Genomic DNA, 27967 nt, shown 5'->3' on the forward strand with positions numbered 1-27967 from the left:
ATTCATCGATAATTCGTTTCATATATTTCATTGGAATTTACCAAATTTACAAAAAAAAAAAATATTTTTGTTGAGACCTAAAGTGTTTAGTAATAAAAACACTCCAGCCCATGAAAAAATAATAAAATATTGAAAAAATCACAGTTAATATTTTAAAGCAATTTTTAATAAGATTAACATTTTCAAAATGCCTTATGAAGAAAAAAAAACGACGCATTATATAAAGCAGAAACACAATTCCAAAGTAAAATTTGATTAGAGAAAAAAGGTCAGAACGAAATATGTAAAAAACGAACAGAACTCAAACAAAATTTCCATGAGATTGAACTTTAAACAAAAAACGCAAAAAATTGTGAAATTGTAAAATAATATTAATAAAAAATCGAAAAACATTTCCATTAAGTTAGAGGGGCAAATGAAATTCAAAAAGACTAACAATTGCATGGAACAAGCCAACATATAAGAAAAAACACATTTCGGAACATTTGTGATCTTTGCAAAATACCAAACAGACAATAAAGAAGATATTCATTGATAATTTGTTGGGGATTTTCATTTGTTTTTTTTTTGGTTTTTTGATTTAAAGTTGCTTGAAATAAATCTCACTTTAAGATTGTTTTGATTTTGATTAAGTCTATGAATGCGACTAATCGTATTTGATGTGGAATTGGAAGTTGTTCCTACTTGTATGGTAACACCGCCACCCGGTGGTGTTGGAGCATGTAAGATTTTTTGTAATCGTATCACCTAAAGAATCCAAAAACAAAAAAGAAAAATCAAAGAAAAAACAACAAAAAATGTTTACAACATAAAATAGAAGATGAAAAAATAAATGAAAAGAAACAACAAATATTTACAACAAAATTCAAAAATGGTAATTATGAAGTTGTATTCAAATTTTAATTGATCATATATGTTATTATACCGCATTTTAATGTACGTATTTATGTAAAACAAAATAAAAATTTTATAAAATACAGGGTTATTTTTTTACAGAAAAGAAAACATAAATGATAGATGTTTATTGTATTTTTGAAATAGGAATAGAAAGAAGAAGAAAATCAAATATAAGGACTAGAATCAGAAAGATTTGATAGTTAGAGGGGGAGAGAGATGACAATTATGATGGAATTTACGAGTATGTATGTATTTATATGACTGTCTATATATATTTTACTACAAATTTTATATTACTAAAATTTTAACAAAATCTAAAACTATTATTGAACAAAATTTACATTTTTGACTTTTTATTGTTATAAAATTTAGATGATTTGCTTGTAATATTATTGTTATAAAAGGTAAAATCATAGGTTAAAAATATTTTTTCAAAAATTCGAATTTTTAACATATTTTTGAAAACTTGTTAGATTTTAAAAATTAATTTATGGGACACTTTAAAGCACTGTTCTAAAACGTTACACACTTTTAAATATATTTACTGAATATAAGTCAACGTCTTCTGATCAGAATAAAATTCTACGTTTATCATTCTTCCTGTATTAGAGCATTGAAATCTGCACTCTTATGAAGTTTGTTACCGCGGTCATAGAGAGTGAAGAATATATTTGTAGTAAATTGTCAATACAGGTCGATGATTTAACATAGCCCCCATATAAATTACTCGACCGATTTTGGATATACTTTCCAACCAATCGGACTGACATTTCGCATACCGTGTTCTTGGTAGGTGGAAAAATTATTTGTAGGAAATAAAAATTATAGCTCCCATAAATATTTACGTCCGATTTTAAATAATCAGGCACCAAACTCCCTAGATATGTCCGATAAAAATAAAATTGTGCACAGCGTACTAAATCAAGTACAGATTGTGCCGTTTTGATAAAATCGGAGCAGATATAGATTTAGCTCCTATATAAATGTTGATACGATTTTATGTAAGAGGTACACCAAAATCCCAAGGTGTGTACGAATGACACAACATTTTGCACAATGGGCTGAACTGGGTTTAGAAATCGATTCATATTATTAAATGTTTCGGTCCATTTTTTCGAAATGGTGCACCAAATACCCAAGGGCTTTTATATGCTTTTTGAGCTGGAGCATCCACATCCATTCTCACAACATGACGTAGCCAATGTAGCCGGTGCAGTTCGATATGTCGGACATGGTTCATTCAAAGGCGATATTCACCATCAACACATATCAGCCCATAGATCTTTCGGATAATATTTTTTCTCGAACACTCCAAGAGCTGCCTCATCTGGTTGCGCAAGTACCCATGCTTCGGATCCCAATAACAGCACGGGTAGTATTAGCGCCTTGTAGAGTTTGATTTTGGTCTGGCGGGAGGTGGCCTTGTTTTTGAATTGCCATAGTAACATCTGTTAGCCAACACTATCCTTCTCCGAATTTCAAAACAGTCATTAGTTTTATTTATGGCGGACTTGGACTTCTCGCCATTTGCTGCCAGTCCCTCTTTGGATGACCACTCTCAATTCGTTCAAAGGTGGGAGTTACCGCAATGCTTGACCTATTATTGTTATCGGCGTAGGCGAGTAACATGTGTTGTTTGGTGTACAGAGTGTCATTTTTGTTCACGTATGACCTTTAAGTTAAAGAGGTCACTCAACAAACTGTCACCTTGTCTGAATCTCCATTCGATATTGAAGGGCACCGAGAGGTCCTTTCGAAATTTAAGTGCTGACCTTGTGCCAGTTAAAGCTATCATGGATAGCAGGGATGGCGAACACAGACATGACTTTAAACACCACTGAGCGGAGCAGTCGAATGCGTATTTGAAGTCGACGAAAAGGTGGAATGTGTTGAATATATTATTCGTATGTCTTTTCCAAGATTTGGCGCAGTGTGAAAATCTGATCTATAATGGATTTGCCAGGCCGCATTGATAAGATCCAATAATGTAATTTACCATTGGCTTCAGTTGGATAACTGGATAACACTTTATATGCGATGGTAAGGAGACTAATTCCTCTATAATTGGCACATATCGTTTTTTGTGCACGGCACATAGCATACTGTGGTTCCAAACATTGGGCGTTTAATCCTCTAGCCAAATTGTACTAATCAGTTGGTGCATGCTCCTGATCAGCGTCTGATCACCGATCTTGAATAGTTCGGCTGGTAATCCATCGGCACCTGGTACTTTATTATTCTTCAGGCGACTAATTGCTATTCTGACCTTATCTTGGCTAGGTGGTATACACTCTATAACGTCATCTCTTATTGTTCTGGGGTATCTTCTTCACCGCCACTATTTAGTACCAGAAGCGTTGCAAAATTCTGACTCCTTTACATCTCGATTTGCTCACACTCACGATTTTCTTGTGATTGCTTCTTTCTTTTGAAAATACTTTTCTCCTCTCTTCTTTTCAGCCCTATAATTCTCTCTGCATTGCGTGTTGCTACTGCGTGTAAAGCTTGCTTTGAACCGTTCCAGATTTTCATATTTTTATCCGACACATATAAATGGTACACAACAGACTCTAAGTATATTCGAACGAAATTTAATTTTGCAGAATGGCATTTGTTGTTCCTAATATATAGATATATATCACATATTTAATTTCGTCCGTCCGTCCAAAGGTCCGTCAAAAATACTATTTAGTAGCATCTCTTGAATATACCCAAAGTGGTAAAGGAAGAAATTAATTTTGAAATTTGAATTGCGAGTATCATGACTATGAGATATTCAAATTATACAAAAAGCAAACCATCTAAATTGTAAAATAATATTTTGAAATTTTATTATATTTTGATTAATTTGAACTATTTTTTAACAACTTTAAAAACAAAAACTATTTATTTTTATTTACAACTAATATAAACAATTTAATTGGCAGTTCCAAAACATTTAATATCTATGATTTTTTGTTATTTACTGACTAAACATTAAATTATCAAATAATCCCTTTTATATGTGTTGGTTGTTAATTACGACAACAACAATATACATCGTTGACATTTTGACGTTTACATACAGATTGTTTAATTATTATTGTTTATATATTTAGATCTGAATACAATTCGTGAGATTAGAGCTAGGATTTCGAACTGGTATATTTATACCCTTCACCACACTGTGGTACAGGGTATTATGTCTTTGTGCATATGTTTGTAACAGGCAAAAGGAAACGAGATAGACACATGGTTCCTTTTGAGAATATGCATAGAATCACTTTCTGAGTCGATATACGCATGTCCGTCTGTCCGTCCGTCTGTCCGCCCATGTATTTTTGTGCACAAAGTACAGGTCACATTTATGATCGGATTTGGATGAAATTTGGCATAGCTCACTTATTTCGCCCAAGGACGAACCCTATTGAAATTGGGAAAAATCGGTTCAGATTTAGATAAAGGTCCCATATATATTTTCGTCCGATTTAATGTAAATGGTGCACCAAAGCCCCTATATATATTTCGATTTGCACGAAATTTGGCAAACAGCGTAATGAATTAAGTATAAAATGATGTGTGCTTAGTTTCCTAAAAATCGGTTCCGATTTAGGTATAGCTCCCATATATATTTTCATCCATTTTAATGTAAATGGTGCACCAAAGTCCCTATATATCTTTAGATTTGCACGAAATTTGGCACAGCGTAATGAATTAGGTCTAGAATGGTGTGTGATAAGTTTCCTAAAAATCGGTTAAGATTTAGATATAGCTCCCATATATATTTTCGTCCGATTTAAGGTAAATGTTGTACCAAAGTCCCTTAATATCTTTCGGTTTGCACGAAATTTGGTACATCGTAATGGATTGCAGGATGACATGTTTATGGATCCAGTTTCATTTTACTGGTCCTTTAAAAATGCGATTTCTGTTAGGATTCATCTGTTGAATATACCCAAAGTGGTGAAGGGTATCATATAGTCGGCTCCGTCCGAATTTACTATTTTCCTTACTGTTTTTTAACTCGAATTTATAGAAATAAATATTTATAGTAAGGTTTTATTCCAAAGGACTCCTATATATATTTCGGCCTAATAATAGAATTATTGGTGTTCATATTATTCTATTTATATCGCTGAAGCCAATTGTCAAAGTGATCTATTCCACATTTTGAAGGGTTACAAAAGTCAATGATAGTCACGCGATCAATGTTACAACGATCCCGCTAATTTTCAGTAACTTGAAGTCCCTAGTTAAGTTTTTCAACCCGAGGTTTTGTACTTTGGTGTTAATTTTTTTTAGGAAAATAATTATATGGAGACTATATATAAGATTTGAGGAAATTGGAATCCATCCCACATGCAGATTACAGTACCGACACAATGATCAGCATTTGGAGTAAATTTTACCCAAAATAATCCATAAAAACCCACTTCCTACCGTTAGTGGGATAAGAATCGATGGTTTTTATTTGAACGGCAAAAAATTGTGTCGACTTTAGGATTTTATCGGGGAATGCAACAAAACATCCTGAACTATGCTTGCGAAGTAATTAATTTCTATGTGAAGTAGACAGGGAGAGAATTTCTCACATGGATCCCAGGTAAAAAAAAACAAAGAAACAATTGTCAGTGACAGAAGAGGAGATGTAAACTCTCCTAAAATGTTCAGTGTAGAACCTTGCATGTTAGGGAATTTTAGCATAGAATTTAAGACATTTCTAAAATTAGATGCATTTCTTATGCATCTAATTATGCATGCAAATTTCGGATCTGTATAAATTTAACCCCTTATCTTTTACACTGCCTCCAAACCTCCGAATTGTGTTCAGTTTTGTTAGTTGTATTTTTTTATATATAAAATTTAAGTCCCATTTTCAACATCTCTATGTACAATATCGAAATTTGAAAAATCTTAATTTTGACTTGGCCTAGGAATTGTAAGGCCCAATATTCAGATATAATGAAAATATGGACTCAATCTTGTTAATTGTCAATTGCTCGGAAAAAAGGTTCGAAAGAAAAGATGGAAAAGAAAACACCATAGAACACTTACCGCATCCTGTAATAGAGGAATAAATTACAACAGTAACACAACATAAAACCACAAAGAATACATTAAAGTATAGGAGAGAGAAAAAAGAAGAAGAAAAAGAAATAAAAATTTAAAAAAATAATAAAAATATAAAGAAATAATTTTGTTTTATTTATAAAAGAATATCAATTTTAAGAAGATTTTTTAAAAGGTATTTAGAAACAAATTTTGTTGTAGTTGTTGTGAAAAACGGAAATTAAGTTTCAATTGTGTGTAGAGGAGTGTCAGAAGCCATACAGAAGATAAAACGATATGGGGAAAGGGAAAAATAAAACAAAGTGGAGAAGTGTTGCCAATTTTTGTTTACCGAAAAAGAAATGAAGAAGCCACAAAAAAGAAAAGGAAAAAACGGAAAGAACTTAATTAATAAAGGCTAATTGCTGTGTAAAGTGTTATAGTTTAGTTCTTTTGTTTTGGTTTGAAAGCAACTGCTTTGTCTAATAATTATTTCTTGTATATATAAAAGTGGTTAGTAATCGTTTTTTATTTTATTAAAAATTTGCATGCAAATAAAATTCTAAAATTGTATATATTTAATTGAACTACATTCTATTTGTTAAAATATATATTTTTTGCTATATTTTATATATTTATCTTTGAAATTTGCTTTCTTTAAAAATAAACTTTGGATTAGTATATTTGTTGGGGGGCGAAAGGAATATTTTTTGCACTACACTGTTAAGCAAACGTTGGTCAAACTTACCTTTCGTGATCCTTTTTCCAATTGGCCATCACCACCGCTGGTACTACCACGACCGCTGGCATTTCCTCCGGTCGAGGGAAATGAGCCGGTGGCAATATTGGAGAATGGTACTGGTTCGGAAAACTTGATGGTGTGCAACAGCTGCATGACAACATTCGAGACATTGCGGAAGGATAGTTTTCGACGAGATCCAATGGCGGAACGTACACCCAAGGTGTTGAGCATTAAGGGCTGTAATAAAATTTACGATATTTTATTTTTCTTTTTGAAATAAAATATTACAAAAATATATCCCACCTTACGCCTATGTGGTGGTGGTACAATGAAATATGTATCCACACCATGATCTCTTAGATATGAAGATCGCTGATCACCATGACCAGCCTCAACTTCATATTCCCCGGACAAAGCGTCCAAGGTGGCACGGGTAACATGTACCCTACCCGGTTCACCACCCGATTCCATGTGATTGGCCAATGTTACATCATTGGACCAGACATCAAATTGCCATTTACGCAGGCCCAAGACACCGCACAAAACGCGACCCGTGTGAATGCCTACGCGCATATTTAACATAACATCGGTGGCCTCAACAACAGAACTATGGAATAAATGAATATATTTTCATTAGTTAAAGCAAATGTTCTTCTCTCGTAAAATTCTCCGTGAACTTACGCAATAGCATCTATCATATCTAAACCCATTTCTACTGTACATTTGGCATGATCTTTACGTGGTTCCGGCAAACCCGAAACACAATAATAACAATCTCCCAAGATTTTAATGCGCAAACAATGGTTGTCCTGCAAGATAAATAGTAGTTTTTTACCAGCACATAAGGATTGAGAGAGGAGCCTGGGAATACTTACATGCGCCAATTGATCAAATCTTCCAAAAAGTTCATTTAACAGTCTCACCAATTCCTGTGCACTGCACTGTGACGATAGCACCGTAAAACCCACAATGTCGGCAAATAAAATGCTGTAAATGGAAAAACCAAATATTATGAGCAAAGGATTATATTAAGGATAATTATAAATAATATTGGGGTTTACATCTAAATGTGTCACAAACGAATTATAAGAAAAATTCAACTTTTGATTTCAATGTTCGTTCCATGTTTAGAAATGGAGACAGCAACCTAATATCGGGATAAGAAATTCAGAATTTTTGAATTGGACAAGGATATATTGGAAATATTTTTAAATTTGAATCGATTCACACCAATTTGACACATTTTTCAATCTAATTGGCTCTTATTTGTATTTTGGGTTCTCATAATATTACTGTCAAATCTTACTAGCAAAAATATAAATATTGATCCCCGTTTTATTGTGGCCACATATAACGGTAGACCCCATATTAGATATTTTGAGAATTTCAATCGTCTTTTTCGGATTATTGGGTATGTTGAAGATCCTATCATAACATGAGATTTCTCCTAGGAGCCCTCATTATTTTAGATATTTTGATTGTCAGTCGCATGGTAGGGGATATAAAAACTTCAGCCGGGGCGGTTAGATATATATTAAAAAGTAAAACGATGCTAATTATACCCTTCACCACACTGTGGTACAGGGTAATATGTCTTTGTGCATATGTTTGTAACATGCAAAAGGAAACGAGATAGACACACGGTTCCTTTTGAGAAAATGCATAGAATCACTTTCTAAGTCGACTTATGCATGTCCGACCGTGTGTCTGTCCATGATAAATTGTAAACAAAGTACAGTTCACATTTATGATCCGATTTGGATGAAATTTGGCACAGCTCATTTTGGCACAACGCAATGAATTAGGTCTACAACGATGTGTGATAAGTTTCCTGAAAATCGGTTCAGATTTAGATATAGCTCCCATATATATTTTCGTCCTATTAAATGTAAATGGTGCACCAAAGCACCTATATATCTTTCGATTTACACGAAATGTGGCACAGCGTAATGAATTAGGTATAGAATGATGTGTGTTAAGTTTCCAGAAAATCGGTTCAAATGTGGATATAGCTTTATATACATTTTCGTCCGATTTAAGGTAAATGGTGCACTAAAGTCCCTATTTTTGCGATTTGCACAGCGTACTGAATTAAGCCGAGAGTGATGTGTGCGAAGTTTCGTGAAAATCGGTTCAGATTTAGATATAGCTCCCACATATATTTTCGTCCGATTTAATTTAAATGGTGCACCCGAGACCCTATATAGATTTGCATATATACCGTCCGATTTTTTTGTAATGGGTGCAGATGCAGACATGGCTTCCATATATGTTTCGAACGGGTGTCTGATTGACATTATCGAATAGTATGTATCAATCGATTTACCCAAATGTGTCCCATTTTCTGCATAGGTTGCAGAAAAGCATGTATATGGATTGATGTTAGTCGGTTCATTTATTGATAAAGATCAAATCAAAACAATTGTTTTAATGGAATTAAAAAATGAGAATACCCATATGTAGAATATACCCAAAGTGGTGAAGGGTATCATACAGTCGGCCCAGCCCGACTTTACTACTTTCCTTAGTGATTGTTTTCATGTGTAATATATACCCGCGTTTCCAAATACAGAAAAATTTTAATATACTCTGTCTTGGCCAAAATGGCCAGATGTCGAGGAGTTCAGAATGATAAATTTAATATATCCTCCACTATATAGGAAAAAATTGAAAACAGAACTGGAACTCCCTTGTCTACCAGTCCCTAAAACGAACTTTAAGGCCTATCTCAAATTTGAGGTAGACGATCAATCAAAAGAGTATAGTCCTCCAAATAACTTAAAAGTCAATATGCCAAAAATGGAATTAACTGATGAAAATTCCTCACAATTTGAAAATCGCAAAAATAGACCTCATGCCATTCTATAAGATCGTCAGAAGTGACCAATGAAGGATGTATGTGTATGAGCCCGAAACAAAACCGAAGTCGCCCGGCAATCGCATGTTTCTTGCAAAAAAATGTCAGTTGGCGACTGTTGAACTTTTGAAACCTAGAAATAACCAATTCTGAATAGTACACCACAATTTGATTGCCTGAAGTCTTCGAAGAAATTAGAATTCAATAAAACCAATTATTATATGTCATAATAGGCTTAAACCTGCTTCAGTTTGACCTGGAATTTATGGGTCATACAACGTACAACACAGACATGACACCAAATGAATTATTTCTATTTCGTCGCCAGAAGATATAGTTGAAAGCTTCAAAACCCGTGGATTGTAGATGTGTAAATCGTAGTCGAAATAGTGTTTCGAGATCATGCTGGAACATACTTTGGAAAACAATTATTATGCCCCGGCAATACTTATTGTAGCTCTCGTATACTTTATAAGAGTATTCATATCCAAAAAGGCTATTTCTACTCCCAGATTATGAACAATCTACGGAGAAACAATTTACCGAATTTAAAACAAATTTAAAATTATACATATAATAAATTTTGTGACCTTAAATGTCACGTCCTACATTTTAAAATCATTCAATGTAGATATATTTATCATTGACATATTTGTTTATAGATATGTATGTCACAGTGTTGTGTTTTAAATTTACCAAACACATATCAGACATTAAATATTTTTGATTGATGCGTTGCATTCGTTTGATTTGGATGGAATGTTTTTCTAGCTTTCTAAATGATTTGTATGTAATTTATATTTTGGCTAAATAAATCGATTTGTTTAGACATTGCCACTGACAGTCAATTGGTTTCGAAAACGACGTTGATTCGATTGCTTGGATACTCATGTACTATATGTACTAACTATAAACTCACACACTACTTTTACAAACATGTGAAGAATAGTGTTGTTATGGTTACACATTCCATTGTATCATTTTTAATTTTTATCATTTAATTTTAAATTAATTGTTTTTCATATGAAAAAATATCATTTAGATGATACCTATCATTCCTAAATAGCAAAACAATTAGTTTTAAAACAGATTTTCATCTTAAGTAAATGCTCGTTTTTTTGGTCTCATACTGCGTATGAATGCTGCCCAGTTGGCTAAGACATAAATACTCATACGTCCAGATGATCGGCAAAAAATACAGAATTGATGTTATTTTTGAATTGCTATCAAAACAAACAAACAGAATAAAAAACAGGTGATGGATTAGTGTTATTCATAGAGTCGGTCCAGGCACATGGATTGATTTATAATGTCATTATACCAGAAATAACACAAGTTTTCTTTGTGATTTCTGTGGAATTTGTGACGTTTTAAATCTGCTAGTGTATATGGAATTTTCCCTAAAGATATAATGTGAAGATAAATTTAAGTGTTTGTGTGTTGTTTTGGATATGTAAAAGTACTACGATTGAACACCAAATTAAAGACCCTCAGACTGAGAAACAAAGAAATTCAACACACGGAAAACATATATCTTAATCTTAACCGATTTCAACGAGACTTGCCATTGATTAATTTATATTAACTACAGTTCATTGTACAAAATTGTGTGGCAATCGGACAAACTTTGGGTCTTTAGTGCACAATTTACATAAAATCGGAAGAAAAATAATATAGGAGCACACATCATTCTAGACTTTATTCAGTACGCTTTGTCAAATTTTGTGCAAATCGAATGATATAAAGGGACTTTGGTACACCGTTTACCTTAAATCAGACGAAAATATATATGGGAGCTATATCTAAATCTGGACCGATTTTCAGGAAACTTAACACACATCGTTCTTGACCAAATTCATTACGCTATGCCAAATTTCGTGTAACTCGAAAGATATATAGGTACTTTGGTTCGGACAAAAATATATATGGGAGCTATATCTAAATCTGAACCGCTTTTCACGAAACTTAGCACACATCATTCTTGACCTAATTCAGAACTCTATGCCAAATTTCGTGCAAATCGAAAGATATATAAGGACTTTGGTACACCATTTATATTAAATCGGACGAAAAAATATATGGGAGCTATATCTAAATCTGAACCGATTTACACGAAATTTAACACACATCATTCTAGATCTAATTCATTACGCTGTACCAAATTTCGTGCAAATCGAAAGATATATGGGACTTTGGTACACCATTTACCTTAAATCGGACGAAAATATATATGGGAGCTATATCCAAATCTGAACCGATTTTCGGGAAACTTGACACACATCATTCTAGACCTAATTCATTACGCTGTACCAAATTTCGTGCAAATCGAAATATATATAGGTACCGTTTACATTAAATCGGACGATTTCAACGAATCTTTACCCACAGTAGGTTTTATCAACTTCAGTGCGTTGTGCAAAATTGTGTGCCAATCGGCATATTTTGTTGCTTTAGTGCACCATTTACTGAAAATCGGCTGAAACTATATAAATCTGACCCGATTTTTCTCAATTTCAATAGAGTTTGTCCTTAGGCCAAATAAATTAACTGTGCCAAATTTCATCCAATTCGGATTATAAATGCGACCTATACTTTGTTTACAATTTTCCACCGGACGGGCGCACATTCATAAATCGACTCAGAAAGTGATTCTATGCACATTCTGAAAAGGAATCATGGGGCTATCTCGCTTCCTTTTGCATGTTACAAACATATGCACAAAGACATAATACCCTGTACCACAGTGTGGTGAAGGGTATATTAAAACAATTTGAAACATTTTTTGTAAACGAATATTGCGATTTTTTGAGGAGACATTTTTCTCCGAATCTTTTGGTGACCAAAAATCGTTAATCACACAATTTTTTCTTAATATTCGAAAATAAAAAGAAGCCATTTGGTACCTAGTCCGTCAGGTAATTCAATTCCACATTTTGTCCGGTCAAAAATATTTGTTTTTCGAATGTTTCGTGTACGAATGTGGTGTACAACTCAGAATTGATCTCATACGTTATTCAATTGGAACAGACGTCACACGAATAGTTTTGCCGAAGTACATATTTCACATATATATATATATATATATATTCCCTTGTATGGTTCGGATCATTTTGTTTTAAAGCATCGTTATAGTATGTTTATGCCCTCAGCATTATGGACAAACCGGTCTTTGAACCAAATCTGATTCAAACAACTTGGAGACGATTACAAAAGCTTGTATGTCTGGCCGATTTCATCCATACTTAGCACATAGTAATATTTTTCCGAACTTTCGACTATATTCGAAGATGGTCTTCTCCTTCTGGTATTTTCCATAAAATTATCATTAAAATTTAGTTTATAATATAATGCGATTGAAGTATCCGATGTGAAGCAACGTGTGTACAACCTAACATTTTAACTAAGACTGAAGGTGAGCCTTATCGGTTCACTCCATAATTACCTCCTCCAGGTTGTTAATATCATATGAAACGAACGGAAAATTCAATTTCATCGACCGACTGACATTTTTTTATTTGTTAAAAAATTGGTTGGCATAAGCGTTTTCTTTGAGCCAGAGCGTTGCCTTGACCCAATATGTATATAGCAGCCCTTGTATAAGTTATAAAATTTCCAAAGAATACTTGCGGACAAAATGACAAATTTAATAAACACTCCAGGTTGTGGCTGAGGGTATACAAAAGATCAAGGACACAATGGTTATTCTTGCGTTGAATTAAATCTTAATGAAGACTATAATATAAACAGCTAGTGTTTAAAAATTCCTTTGAACATTTTGATAATTTTAAATATTACATTTATTGAAAAAAAAAAACAAATTCTGCCACATATATTATTTGTGTGTTTAGACACAATTTATTTTGTTTGTCTATTGAAAAAATATTATTGTAAAATGTGGCATAAATAGTTTGGCATTGTTTGGATTTATCTTCATGGTTGGTTTATTTATTCATATTTTTTTGTATATGCATAATATATGTACGAAATATTTTGTATATATAAAAATATATATATATATATATTCAACAATAATACACACATTGTGGTAAAATAAAACAAATAAAGTAATTTGTTTATTTTATTTGTAATTTGGAAGATAATAAACAGCAACGAAGATAATATGTTTGAATTATGTTTTAAAATTAATAAATAATTATGTGGTGATTCAAAAAGAAATTAATAAATAAGGCAGTTGTGGAAATTCATTATACTTCATGGTTGATTTATAAAGTTAAACTTTTAGTCAAACAAAATTATCGAGGATATAAATATTAAAACCGTACAGAAATATTGACAAACCATTTCTCAAAAAGGGATAAATCATATTAAACCAAAATATCTCGTAATGTGATATTTTGCTTCCTCTTTGTTAAATTTTTTAAATTCATTAATTTAATGTTATTATTAATTAATATTCACTCACCTGACATTCTCATGTTTCTGTATATAGATTCTATGAAATTGCCCCGCAACCGGCGATAAGATATCATTTTTCATTTGCATTGCAACATGCTGAGGTAGTACCGACAATAAAAGTCTTTCCAATTTCTCATTTTCATCCTGAATTTCGAGACGGGCGGCAATGCAATTTCGTGTATCTAAAAATGCACGACGCTGTGCACGTTCCATCATAATATTAACGACTAGACCGGCGACATTAACACCAATAAACATAACAATGTTGGCAATAAGCTGCAATAATAAAACAGAAAAACAACAATAACAAATTAAATACGATATATATGTAAAAATTATAATTAATTGGTATATTTTATGGGAAATGTTGTAAACACATGTGCGTATAAGTTATATAGGTTGTCTGTGAGATATATTACTAGTACGTCACAAATATTCTACAGAATTACGTGAAGGAGATAACAATCGAATTTGTTGTGGTCCAATATTTTTATTGTGCATTTAAACAAATGGAAACGTTGTTTAATGCCTGTTTAGTGTCCCTGAAAATGTGCCTCAATGTCGTCAAGTTATATGGATTACATATGAGCACTTCTGCGGTCACTTACACGACTTTCGGAGGAATAATTAAACTTTAAATGTTAAATAAGTCACACATAATTACAGTTTTTATAATACACCCTTAGATCTTTTTAATTTAATTTTTGTGATAGAAGCCATTTGCTGGAAATGCCTACATGTTTACACATGCTTGTGAATTGTATTTAAAATTTGTCATTCATTAAAATCACGATACAACTTGCAATATATCAGATAGTGATTTACCTATTTTGGAATTGTTTGCCTGTTATGTTGGTAGTAATATCAGCCCTGCAGTTTGGCTATAATATAGCATATCGGGTTGTTGACGGTTGGCATTCATCTATACAAACAATTAAAACAGTGTCAGTCTGTGTTGCCAAGAAATATATACCCTCATCCTATGGTTTGTGGAGATCTTCGGAATTACATATGGGCTTTAATATTATGGGCAATATTGCCAATTTTTTAACATATATGAAGCGAGGTTCATCCCTTTATAACTCGGGAATTACATAAGTATATGAAAAGAAGTGAATAGTTTTAGGTTTATTGATCTGTCGTTGCAAATTCTTTATGATATTGACCTCCAAACTTTATTCGGGTGGTAGCTGTGTCTATTTTAATGTAAACCAGTAAGGAAAGTAGTAAAGTCGGACGGGGCCGACTATATGATAGTCGGCTTCACCACTATGGGTATATTAAACAGGACTATCGGGCGGAAATATATATGGAAGCTCTATCCAAATATTAAGCGATTTCAAACAAACTTGTCACAGGTTAGGTTATACTAATTTCAGAACATTTTGTTCCTATCAGCCTATTGATTCCTTGGTGCGTCAATTACTTAAAAACAATCTATAATAAAAGGGAGCTACATCTAAATCAGGACCGATTTTCACGAAACTTGGCAGACATCACTCTAGGCTCAATTTAGTACGTTATGCCAAATTTCGTGCAAATCGAAGGATATATAGCGACTTTAGTGCACCATTTACATGAAATCGGACGAAACTATATATGGGAGCTATATAGAAATCAGGACCGATTTTCTCGAAACTTGGCAGACATCATTCTAGGCTGAATTCAGTACGTTATGCCAAATTTTGTGCAAATCGAAGAATATATAAGGACTTTGGTGGACCATTTACCTAAAATCGGACGAAACTATATATGGGAGCAATATCTAAATCTTGACCGATTTTTATGAAACTTGGCAGAAATCATTCTAGGCTCAATTCAGTACGTTATGCCAAATTTCGTGCAAATCGAAGGATATATAGGGACTTTGGTGGACCATTTACCTAAAATCGGACGAAACTATATATGGGAGCTATATCTAAATCTTGACCGATTTTCACGAAACTTGGTAGACATCATTCTAGGCTCAATTCAGTACGTTATGCCAAATTTCGTGCAAATCGAAATATATATAGGGACTTTTGTGCACCATTTACATGAAATCGGACGAAACTATATATGGGAGCTATATATAAATCTGGACCGATTTTCACGAAACTTGGCAGACATCATTCTAGAGCTAAATGATTAGGCTGTACTAAATTTCGTGCAAATCGAAAGATATATAGGGACCGTTTACATGAAATCGGTTAAATATATATATATGGGAGCTATATCTAAATCTGAACCGATTTTTCCCAATTTCAATAGGGTTCGTCCTTGGGCCGAATAAGTGACCTATGCCAAATTTCATCCAAATCGGATCTTTGTTTAAAATTTAACATCTACAGACGGACGGACGGACATGCAAAAATTGACTCAGAAAGTGATTCTATGCATATTCTCAAAAGGAACCATGTATCTATCTCGTTTCCTTTTGCCTGTTACAAACATATGCACAAAGACATAATACCCTGTACCACAGTGTGGTGAAGGGTATAAAAATGTTGAGGCGAACCAGCCTTTTTATGTTTTCTATCGATTTTTGACAAAGCACCTCATTTCACGGTCTTCGTGTCAAAGTAAAATTAAAAGCATACAAAATGGCAACTACGTCTCTTATGTATCATTTCCTTTAAATTTTAACTCCACCTCCCTTTAAATGGTGCTGACATTTTGAAGCTCGATTTTGAGTGTTTTTTAACTTTACTTCTAGCTTTGAAACGCAAACAGGAATTTTTAAAAATCGGCTATAAGATTATTATAGTCGCGAATCTGAGTAATTTAAGATATATTGTGTGTATGTAGACTTTTTTACGATTCGGATGAAATAAAATCTTTCTCGTGAAAATTCCTATATTCCTGGCGGGAACTGGCCTTCCAAAAACACGAAATTTGGCACAAAATGTTTCTGTAATTTAATTGCATTTTCCGTGGATCATTTCTGTTTCAATAAATGACCTGAACTTTTGAAAAAACAGAACTTCAAATAGTTCAAATAGTGCACAGGAAGAAGAATACCTGCAACTCTTCTACACGAAGCTCTCCTATGTGAAGGAAAATACCTCCAGTTTCCCTATAGGATGAAAATTACATGCAGCTCTCCTGTAAGAAAAATAATACCTGCTGCTCTTCCAAAGGAAGAAGAATAGCTGCAGCTCTTCCACAGGAAGAAGAATACCTGCATTTCTTCCTGCGGAAGAAGAATACCTGCAGCTATGCCATTTTAGAAAGAATCACAATATCTGCAGCTCTTTCACAGGAAGAAGAATACCTGCAAATCTTCTACACGAAGAAGAATACATACAGCTTTCATATATGAAGGAAACTACCTCCAGTTTTCCTATAGGAAGAAAATTACCTGCAGCTCTTAAACAGGAAGAATAATAGCTGCAGCTCTTTCACAGGAAGAAGAATACCTGCAACTCTTCTAAACGAAGCTCTCCTATATGAAGGAAAATATCTCCGGCTTTGCTATAGGAAGAAATTTGGCACAAAATGTTTCTGTAATTTAATTGCATTTCCCGTGGATCATTTCCGTTTCAATAAATGACCTGAACTTTTGAAAAAACAGAACTTCAAATAGTTCAAATAGTGCACAGGAAGAAGAATACCTGCAACTCTTCTACACGAAGCTCTCCTATATGAAGGAAAATACCTCCAGTTTTCCTATAGGATGAAAGTTACATGCAGCTCTCCTGTAAGAAGAATAATACCTGCTGCTCTTCCACAGGAAGAAGAATAGCTGCAGCTCTTCTACACGAAGAAGAATACATACAGCTCTCATATATGAAGGAAACTACCTCCAGTTTTCCTATAGGAAGAAAATTACCTGCAGCTCTTAAACAGGAAGAATAATAGCTGCAGCTCTTTCACAGGAAGAAGAATACCTGCAACTCTTCTACACGAAGCTCTCCTATATGAAGGAAAATACCTCCGGCTTTGCTATAGGAAGAAAATTACCTGCTGACCTTCCATAGGAAGAAGAATGGCTGCGAATCTTCCACAGCAAGAAGAATAGCTGCAGCTCTTCCACAGGAAGAAGAATACCTGCATTTGTTCCACAGGAAGAAGTATACCTTCAGCGCTTCCGCAGGAAGAATAATACCTGCAGCTTTGCTATAGAAGGAAGAATACCTCTGCTTTTAGAAAGAAGCAGAAAATCGGCAGCTCTTTCAAAGGAAGAAGAATACCTGCAAATCTTCTTCATAAAGAAGAATGCATACAGCTTTCATATATGAAGGAAACTACCTCCATTTTTCCTATAGGAAGAAAATTGCCTGCAGCTCTTCCACAGGAAGAACAATAGCTGCAGCTCTTGCACAGGAAGAAGAATACCTGCAACTCTTCTACACAAAGGAAGAAAAATACTTGCAGCTCTTTCACAGGACGAAATAGGATGTAAGATGTTGTATTACCGATTCAATATAGTAAATACCCAAATTTATCCACCGCCGTGGTATTTACACGGTAAATACCCGCTAAATACCATCTCTACAATGCGTAAACGTGGTAAATAGACCAAGTGGTTCGCCAGTTAATGAGTTTATACCCAATTTTTGGGTAAATACTCAAAGTAGGGTACCTTTGTTCGGTTTTCAAATTGTCCAACACACGATTTAAAACCTAGAATGTGCGCTAATGAAAGAATTGCACTCCAGATATATCACACGTTCTTTGGCACAAAGGCCGATTTGGGAAGACCGTTTCAACCTTTGTCTTTAAGGGGACCCCCCCATTCTCGGGGTCAAAAATTTTGTTGATATAATGCGAATCTACACTAATTATAGAATGTGCCTACAAAATTTCAAATGAAAATCTCAAGAACTCTTGAAGATATAGCCGATTTATTGTGTCAGCATCAAGTGACGGCTAAAGGGCTTCTCAAACTTTAAACGCGTTTTTCTCTAAACATTTTTTTGCGAATGGCGGGCACGATAACTCAAAAACTAATAACCCAATCGATTTCAAATTTTTACACGTTTCTCTGTGAGTGTATAGCTACCGTATGAACTAGGATAAAGCCGATTTTCCAAAAATATGTTTTTCAAAGGTCCACTATTTTGTTAATTTTAGAGCGAAGTGCGAAGTCAATAATCCTAGTTCATACGAGAGCCACCGTTGGAATTTTCGGATTCCGATGTTCCAGTAAGGATTTATCATGCCCGCCATCAAAAATAAGGACTTTTCTTTGATTACAAAAAACAACAACAAAACAATAACAACAATTTTTTGTAAATTATTTTTCTTCTCTTTTAAATCTTCAAATATATAAGTGCAAAGTTACAAAGTTTAACAAGCATTGGTACTGATTTACCAGCCCATTGAAAATCTTGAAAACTTAAAATCGAGAAGGGAGGGGGGGGGGTTCCCTTAAGCATTCTCTCTTAAATTCTTGCTTTTGACTTTTAAATATAAACAACAATTTAACTATGCTTTCTGCAATTTAATTTGACATTTCCATGCCGTAGCATTAATATAATTTCCCATTATGAATAAATAATACGGGTTATTTTTGTGTTAAGTACCCGGGTGCGTATGAATATTAAATTATACAGCAGATTACAGTTAACATTACCCATACGCCCGACTGGCTGCTAATCAAGCAAAACATACAACCACAGCTGACTGTCTGTCAGCAAATGAATAAATACTACATGACAGTTGACCTTTCTTGAACAAAGGCTAATAAATATGAGGATAGGTCACCAGAACAAGGAAATGAAAACATTTCCTGTTACGTACAAACATTGGAAATTTACTTAATTTTGTGCTTCTGTATGTATGTAATTGTATACAAATTGTTGGTATACTACCAACACATGTTACTATGTTGTCTTTTTGTTTTATTTATCCATGTTCATGTTAAGTTGGATAAAAAATTGTCCCTGAAAATTAACTGTCTGCCGGCAGATATACAAAAAACTTTGCAGACAAAAAATTGCTCGCTGGCAATGTTGTTCATTTTATGTTAATTTACCTTTCAAACCACTTGTCTGTTTGTCGACGTCTCTCTCTGTGTTTTTAAACAGACATGTGTTTTGACTGCACTTGGCCAACCACTAAATTTAATAACCATTCGAGCATTCCAATTCAATTTATATGCAATTATTTATAAAGCAAATTTCTCTCTAGCCAGGCCAGACATTCATAGTGAGTCAACCCACCAGCCAGCCATCCAACCTTTTGCTGCACTTACCTGATTATATTCCAAATAACGAAATGCATCTGTAAATATTTTATAGACAGTCAAACTGATGTGCACCAGGGGTAGTGTAATGCCAAAGCAAACAGCTTCCCAGATTTGTAATGGCATCATGGCATAAGCCAAAAAGACCACAAACACTATTTGCCATACACCTTCGGCCATGACCTGTTGAAAATAAATGGGAGAAAAAAGATAAAATGAAATGTAAATCTCGCAAAATTATTAAAATCAACAGGGGATAACCATATTTGAAGAAAAGTAATCAAACTAAATCTAGAGATATTACTAAGAATGATGCTAAAGATCTATTTAAATTGTGAGCTTTTTACGATTTCTTATCCTTTTATTTTCTACACTTTTTTATGTGTCTTTCTAACTATATTCTAAGAATTAAAATGATTTTATTTTTGTGTTTTCTATGTCTTAAACGTGATAATATTTTATGATTGTAGTATCATATACTTATAATTATTGAAATGAGTATTCGAGGCATGAGAGTGCATTATTTAATTGTCTTCGAGAAAGCTATGTGCTTGTTTTTTTTAACAAACAAATTCATCTACAAGCATTAAATTTGTTTTGTTACAATTATTTTGAAAAGCTATTCTGACTTTAAGCCTATTTTTTTCAAAATATATATAATATATTGAAGCAATTTAGATAAGTCGTTTTTTTAGCCGTCGAGCTATATTTTGAGTATTTTTTAAAAAAAGTGCTTTCCGAACGGACTGTTTGGATGTATAATCATTAAATTCTTCAGTTTATAAGCCAGTTTTTATACCCTACACAACTATGTTGTCGGTTTTTCTGGTCGCTCCAGAGGCCGCAATTATGACCCAATCCCCGCGAATTTTTGCATGGAAAAGGGGATCGGGCCAGAGAATAAGCATGCATGCTTTGATCGGTCAATATTTAGCGGGTCAAATGAGCCCTGACTTTGGTGTGAAAAATGACAAAATTTGTATTCTATGACCTATATATTTACCGCTGAAGAACAAAGACCCAAGAATTTGATAGAATATCCAAGAGGAGTGGTTGACCTTTAAATTGATACCAATTACATTGTCGTATTTACTCGGATGTGGGAGTTACACTTAAATATTTACAGGTGCTTACGTATTCAAATATTATTTAGTAACCCATTACCACACTAGAGGGCGAATATATAGCGTTGATCGCTTTGAAATTTTCCATGAGGATCCAGGTATGCTCAAGGACAGCGCTTATAATTTCCGGTGATGATCAGATAATAATATTGGGATAAAGTGGACCGAAAACCACAGGCCACAATTGAAAGCCGAACATAACCCACGGTAAAGGTCAAGAGAGTGCAAATATTGTCCAAGATCAGAATATAGAACCACACAATGTTAGATTTTCGTGAAAGTTGTGTAGGGTATCTTATGGTCGGCCCCGTCCGACTATACTGCTCCGCTCACGGGTTTTAAAATACTTTTTTAGCAATCTTTGAACTATAAGAGATATATTTAAAATTCCCTTTTAAAATTAAAATTGATTACTTTCGAGAATGTCAAATAAGACTATAATTGCGGACTTAAGTATTTGTTTGCGATATTCTTCCATGGAATCATTCAAGCCATAATAGTAGATTTTATTTATAAAATATTCGTATACCCTACACATTATTATTATTACAGCTTTGTGTGCCCACCACCCGCCGATCTTCTAGCACACCGATCTACATATCTCATTATAATTTGTAAACACGATACAGGCCACAGTTATGGACCAATCATCACAAAATTTTGCATGTAATGATCGGTTAATGTATGTACCAAAACTTTATTTTTGTATGTTTTTCTGGTCGCCCGAACATACCGACATTTTGCAGGATGAAATCAATATGTCCATGGAATAAGCGTGGGCGTTTTCATGATAATCGGTCAGTATTTAGCTGGGCAAATTAACCCACACTTTTACATTAAATATTGCATATTACTCTTAAGGACATTGAACGGATATGTTGATATTATATCCAAGAGGAGTCGTTGACCTTTAAATTGGTAAATTACTACTAAATTTATAAATTGTACTAAATTATGTACCAGTGTCTATGTGCAATAATATTGTTAGTATTACTATTACCACACTAGAGACCGAAAATTTCGAGGTGATTAGGTTGAAATTTTACTTGAAGTTCTAGTCATGGTCTAGGACAACGCATAGTATTTTCGATGATCAGTTTGTTCCTCAAGACGCTCTAGAAACTACTTTTCTAAGCCGAACATTACAAATTTTATACGGAGTTGGAGATCTGGGCAACTATTTAGAATATTGAGCGTGGCCAGAACCACAGAAAGTTAGATTTCAGTAGTAGTTGTGAAGGGTATCATATAGTCGGTTCCATCCGACTATACTGCTCCGTTCACTGGTTTATATGAAAAATATATATTATTTAAAAATATTAACCAAATATTTTTAAGACATTTTTGACTTTTAGTAGTGCATGTTTTAAAAATATTTGGAAAGAGTCGTCGAGCTTTACGTGTAGATTTTTAAAAATTAGGCTATTAAGTTTGATTTTTTTTAAATGATAAAAATTTGCTTTTTTAAATATGAATAAGATTACAAATGGAAGTCTAATGAGACGCTTATCAAAAGTTTACAAAACTATGTCGCGACTTGTAAGACCCTGGGATTGAAATTAAATAAATATTTAAATTCGAACATTAGCTTTGAAATGTGGCACACACGTTTTAGAGGAACTTCGGTCAAATGAGCGTCTAATGTGAACAACCCCCATAACTTAGAACATGCTTGAAATATGACAACGCCGCCTTGATATATGATTTCCTAATTAGTGAAAACAAAGAACTAGCATAGTTTTAAATACATAATTGCCATGTGTTAAGATCTGATTGAAGTCTGTGATTTGAAAATTTTTTAGCCAAGGGGCAAACAATTTGATTTTCTCAAATATTAAGTTATATGGATCTTTACTTTCCACAACAAAAATGTACGTTTAGCTCAGTGAGCATTAATTTTGATTTATTTTTTAAGCCGAAGATGGTTTTTGTAATAACAAATCTGGTAATGTGAACCACTATAAAAAATCGGAACCTTTTTATGGATACCCATTTGTCCATATTTCGAATTGGTCTCCTTATAGGAATTTACAGCTGTTTTCAGTTGGATAATAAAGCTGGGACTTTAAAAACCCATGTATTTTTGCATTCATTTTTACCTAAGATTGAAATGAATATAATTTGATCACAGACAATCCACAGCATGCTTCTTAACTTACTGGTCCACATACCCGCCAAGTTATTTATATCGTAGTTTTGAGTTCTTTTTTGATAAAATGAAATAACTTTTTTTTATATATAAACCAGTAAGGAAAGTAGTAAAGTCGGACGGGGCCGACTATACATTAAACGAAGGGCATGAAATTGGATGAACTAAAATATATGACCTTTATCTAAATGTGAACCGACCGAGATCAATCCATAAAAATGTCATTCGTTTGTTACAATGGGACAAAATTATGTAAATCGATTTAAAGCAAATATCAAAATGCTCAATTGTGTACGTTGTACAAAATTTCATGTCAATATTACAAAGATGAAGAGTTTGGTGCACCATTTACTTAAAATCGGATGAAAATAGATATGGAAGCTATATCCAATTTCAACGAAACTTGTCGCAGGTTAGGTTGTACTAATTTCAGCAGGTTTTGTTTCTAATGGCCATATTTTGGGTCCTACTTAAAATCGGCTATATCTAAATCTGAACCGATTTTCAACAAATTTTATACACATCATTCTAGACTCAATCCAGTATGCTATGCCAAATTTCGTGCAAATCGAGAGATATATAGGTACCTTGGTATACCATTTACATCATATCGGGCGAACATATATATGAGAGCTATATCTAAATCTAAACCGATTTTCAACAAATTTTACACACATCATTCTAGACTTAATTCAGTACGCTATGGCGAATTTCATGGAAATCGAAGGATATATTGGAAATTTGGTGAACCATTTATAATAAATCGGTCGAAAATGTATATGGGATCTATATCCAAATCTGAACCGAAACTTAGCACACGTCATTCTAGACTTAATTCAGTACGCTATGCCAAATTACGTGCAAATCGAAAGATATATAGGGTCTTTACTACACCATATACCTTAAATCGGACGACAATATATATGGGAGCTATATCTAAATCTGAACCGATTTTCACGAAACTTAGCACACATCATTCTGGGCCTATTTCAGTACCCTATGCCAAATTTCGTGCAACTCGAAAGATATATATAAGGACTTTGGTTCCTCGTTTACCTTAAATCGGACGAATATATATATATATATATATATATGGAAGCTATATCTAAATATATATGGAAGCTATATCTAAATCTTTTCACGAAACTTGCCACACATCATTCTGGACCTAATTCAGTACGCTGTGCCAAATTTCGTGCAAATCGAAAGATATTTAGGGACTTTGGTGCCCCGTTTACCTTAAATCGGACGAAAATATATATGGGAGCTGTATCTAAATCTCAACCGATTTTCACGAAACTTAGCACACATCATTCTGAACCTAACTCAGTACGCTATGCCAAATTTTGTGCCAATCGAAAGATATATAGGTAATTTGGTGCCTACATCGGGCGAAAATATATATGGTATATCTAAATCTTAACCGATTTTTGCCAATTTCAATATGGTTCGTCCTTGGGCCAAATAAGTGCCAAATTTCATTCAAATCGGATCATAAATGCGACCTGTACTTTGTTTAGAATTTAGCATCTACAGACGGACAGACGGACGGACGGACATGCATAAATCGACTCAGAAAGTGATTCTATGCATATTCTCAAAAGGAACAATGTGTCTATCTCGTTTCCTTTTGCCTTTTACAAACATATGCACAAAGCCATAATACATATCTACTATGATGTAATAAATAATTTGTTTTAAAAGGATTGGTAGAGCTGGTATATATCAGTCCACGTTTTGGTTTTGGCTCTCACCCCCAACTGTTTCGAAGTTTGGGGATTTTTTTGGCACATTTTCAACTGAATTGCCTGTAATTGTTACTTTAAGTTCCCATTTGTTAGCAAACCTATCTAACATATCGATATCGGCACTCCCCATTATTCGGTATTTCGAGTACGTTTTTAACATAATTTGCTCTAATTTGGTTCTCATTGGGTGTAATTTATGAATGTCTCGAATCATTACAAGTATTTTGAATGTTCATCTTGGAATAAAGTGCCACCGATCTTAACGACGATAGCTTAAAAGCGTGATAATGATATTAATAGCCAATGTAACATTTGTTGTTGTTGCTTTTGTGTTTGTGTGTGTGCTTTTTTTTGCAATAAATTACATGACTTTAATGACTCCTATTGTATACTACAATCCAATAATGATTTTAATTTTACTTTTGTTTTTCAAAATTTTTACGGTTTTACAATTTATTACCTCGGCTGCATCCTTCTGTTTATTTTATTTTTTTTTTTCAAAGAAAATAATTTGAATATGCAATTAATTAAATATGTTTAATTAATTACTGTAACTAAGTGATGATGTGGATACATAATGTGCAATACATACATGTGTATTGTGTGCGGGTAAAAAGGACGTATTTTTATTTTCGTTTTTGTTGTTGTTAATTTATGAAATAACATTAATTGTCTATTGTTGTTAACAAGTATTATGAGTATTATGGAAAATTAATTGTATTTGTATTAAAGTGGAATTATATTTAATTGTAATTGTATTTAATCTTTTTTCATGATATAAGTCCCTCTTAGAACAAATATTAAAACCAAATTTTAAAATTGTTTTACAACTCCGCCCAACATTGGCAGACATAAATATTTTTTCCTTTTCCTTAATTTATTATTTAGCTAAAAACTTCATGTCAAACATTTCATGTTAACATTTAAAGCCGTCTGTACAAAAACTAATCTATATATATATATGTATTTAAAACAATTTCTAAAATGCAATAACACTGCCAAAATATTTAACTTCCAAAAAACACCTTTGACCCAAAAATTATTTTCACAAAAAAACTGAAACTTACCTCCTTGGTGTCAACCGGAAATATGGAACCCAATGTCGGCATCGAAACAAAACAAATGGCAGCAGTAAATAATAGAATGCCATAGCAAAGGCAGGGTAAATGATGATCCTTGATCACGCGACATTGCAACAAAATTAAAATTATGGCAAATAGTAGGCACACAAATGAATTGAAGACATTCTGTAAAAAAAGAAACAACAATGATGATGAAATTCTTATAAATCACACTTGCAATAATTCTAAGGCCATTCCAACACTTACATGAAATGTTGCAGTGTAATTGTAGACAAAGGATAAGGCGGCCATTACACCACATAGCACCACAACCAGGGCCACCACTCCCAGCACCGAAAATCGTTGCAATTTAAGGGTGTAACGTTGATACAGACACTCCAGTTCATCATTTTCGAAACGCAGGGTATTCCAAGGACGACCACGTGTAGCTTTCACAGCATGATCCATGACGATATCAACTTGATGCTTGACAGGATGATGGTGATGATAAATGTGAAACGTTTGATTGGTGGTAGAAGTAGTAAAGTTTTACAGCGTAGCTCTAGTTTGAATGTTGAGAACAAAAACTTAAGGAACAAAAGTTGAAATTAAGAATGAAGCCCAACCAACCACCACCGCCTTCGAAGGGCGGTTATTTATGCAACGAAAGCCAAAACTTTAAAGTTTTTCGATAAATCCTTCAGAAGCAAGAAGACCATTAAATCTGTAATGAAAGGTAAGTAAGAAAATTGATATTAGTATTGATGTCGTTACACACAATTTATATAAATATATACATTTAATATGTACATTGTGGTTACATTAATGCTATTTGCCTTGAGGAAACATTTTTGATTTTCAACATCAATTTCATGGTGAACAAATAATTTCAACTACTTTCGGCATTCCAATTTCTTGTTGTAATTTGTCTTTACTCCACACAAATATTCTCTAAGGCAATGCCACAGAGAATCAAGAAAATATTGTTCTTCATCAAACATTCTTGTATCATTTCTGTAAAACTTCCTTAAGGATAAGACCAGGAATGAGAAAACTAATGGCACTTTGACTAACTATTTTCATATTTTCCACCAGAAAAATATATAATTAGATATTACGAAATTCGGCATAGCTTCCAGTAAACCGAAGATAGAGGCGGAAACTTTATATGAACCGTTTATTTTGAAAGTGATTTTCCTCAAAAAGCCGAATTATAGGCCTTTCTGTTGGAAAATGTGTGTAATAAATCTTTAAATATGTCGAAAAAGTTAACCACCAAACAAATAATTTATTCCGAGTGATCTGAACAAAGATCCGGTAACGTTGGAAAAGGACGATGAAATCATACGAATAATGGCTTTGAGTACCCTATCTGAAATTCTAAGAGCGACATTTATGTAGAATATTTAGTTGCCAACAAAATCTAGTCTTGTGGCATTTAGTTTTCCTTTTAAAGAAATAAGTAAGAAAAAGACGGACAAGGGATGAAGATATAAGGAGGATATATTTTACAAAAGTACACCTCATATTTAATAAAAAAAACAGTAAGGAAAGTAGTTGGGCTATGTCTGTACTTCTAGAAAACGCAACTACGTAATTCTATGCTCAATTTTGTAAGTTGTGCAAAATTTGATGTCAATCTGACTAACATGAGGAGTTTGATGCCCAATTTACTTAAATCTGGTGAAAATATATATATGGAAGCTCTATCCAAATATTAAGCGATTTTAAACAAAGTTGTCACAGGTTAGGTTATACTAATTTCAGAACGTTTTG

General features: G+C 33.4%; 1 protein-coding gene across 1 annotated transcript; it reads right to left on the bottom strand.

Annotated features, from left to right (window-relative positions):
- Positions 1–606: 606 nt before the first annotated feature.
- Positions 607–26660, bottom strand: LOC133329673 (Ca(2+)/calmodulin-responsive adenylate cyclase-like; the record flags this gene model as incomplete). The annotated part of the gene is made up of 10 exons (XM_061538150.1): positions 26459–26660; positions 26198–26377; positions 20119–20292; positions 13948–14216; positions 7543–7654; positions 7349–7476; positions 6971–7274; positions 6674–6904; positions 5932–5937; positions 607–747 (listed from the first exon to the last, which is right to left on the bottom strand). Coding segments are annotated over exons 1-10 (1746 nt in total), but the record flags the coding sequence as incomplete, so codon positions are not given.
- Positions 26661–27967: the final 1307 nt, after the last annotated feature.

The sequence above is a fragment of the Musca vetustissima genome, unplaced genomic scaffold (genome assembly GCF_032173495.1).
Source record: "Musca vetustissima isolate MV318-11 ecotype Yass unplaced genomic scaffold, APGP_CSIRO_Mvet_v1 utg101377, whole genome shotgun sequence".
NCBI classification, from domain to species: domain Eukaryota; kingdom Metazoa; phylum Arthropoda; class Insecta; order Diptera; family Muscidae; genus Musca; species Musca vetustissima.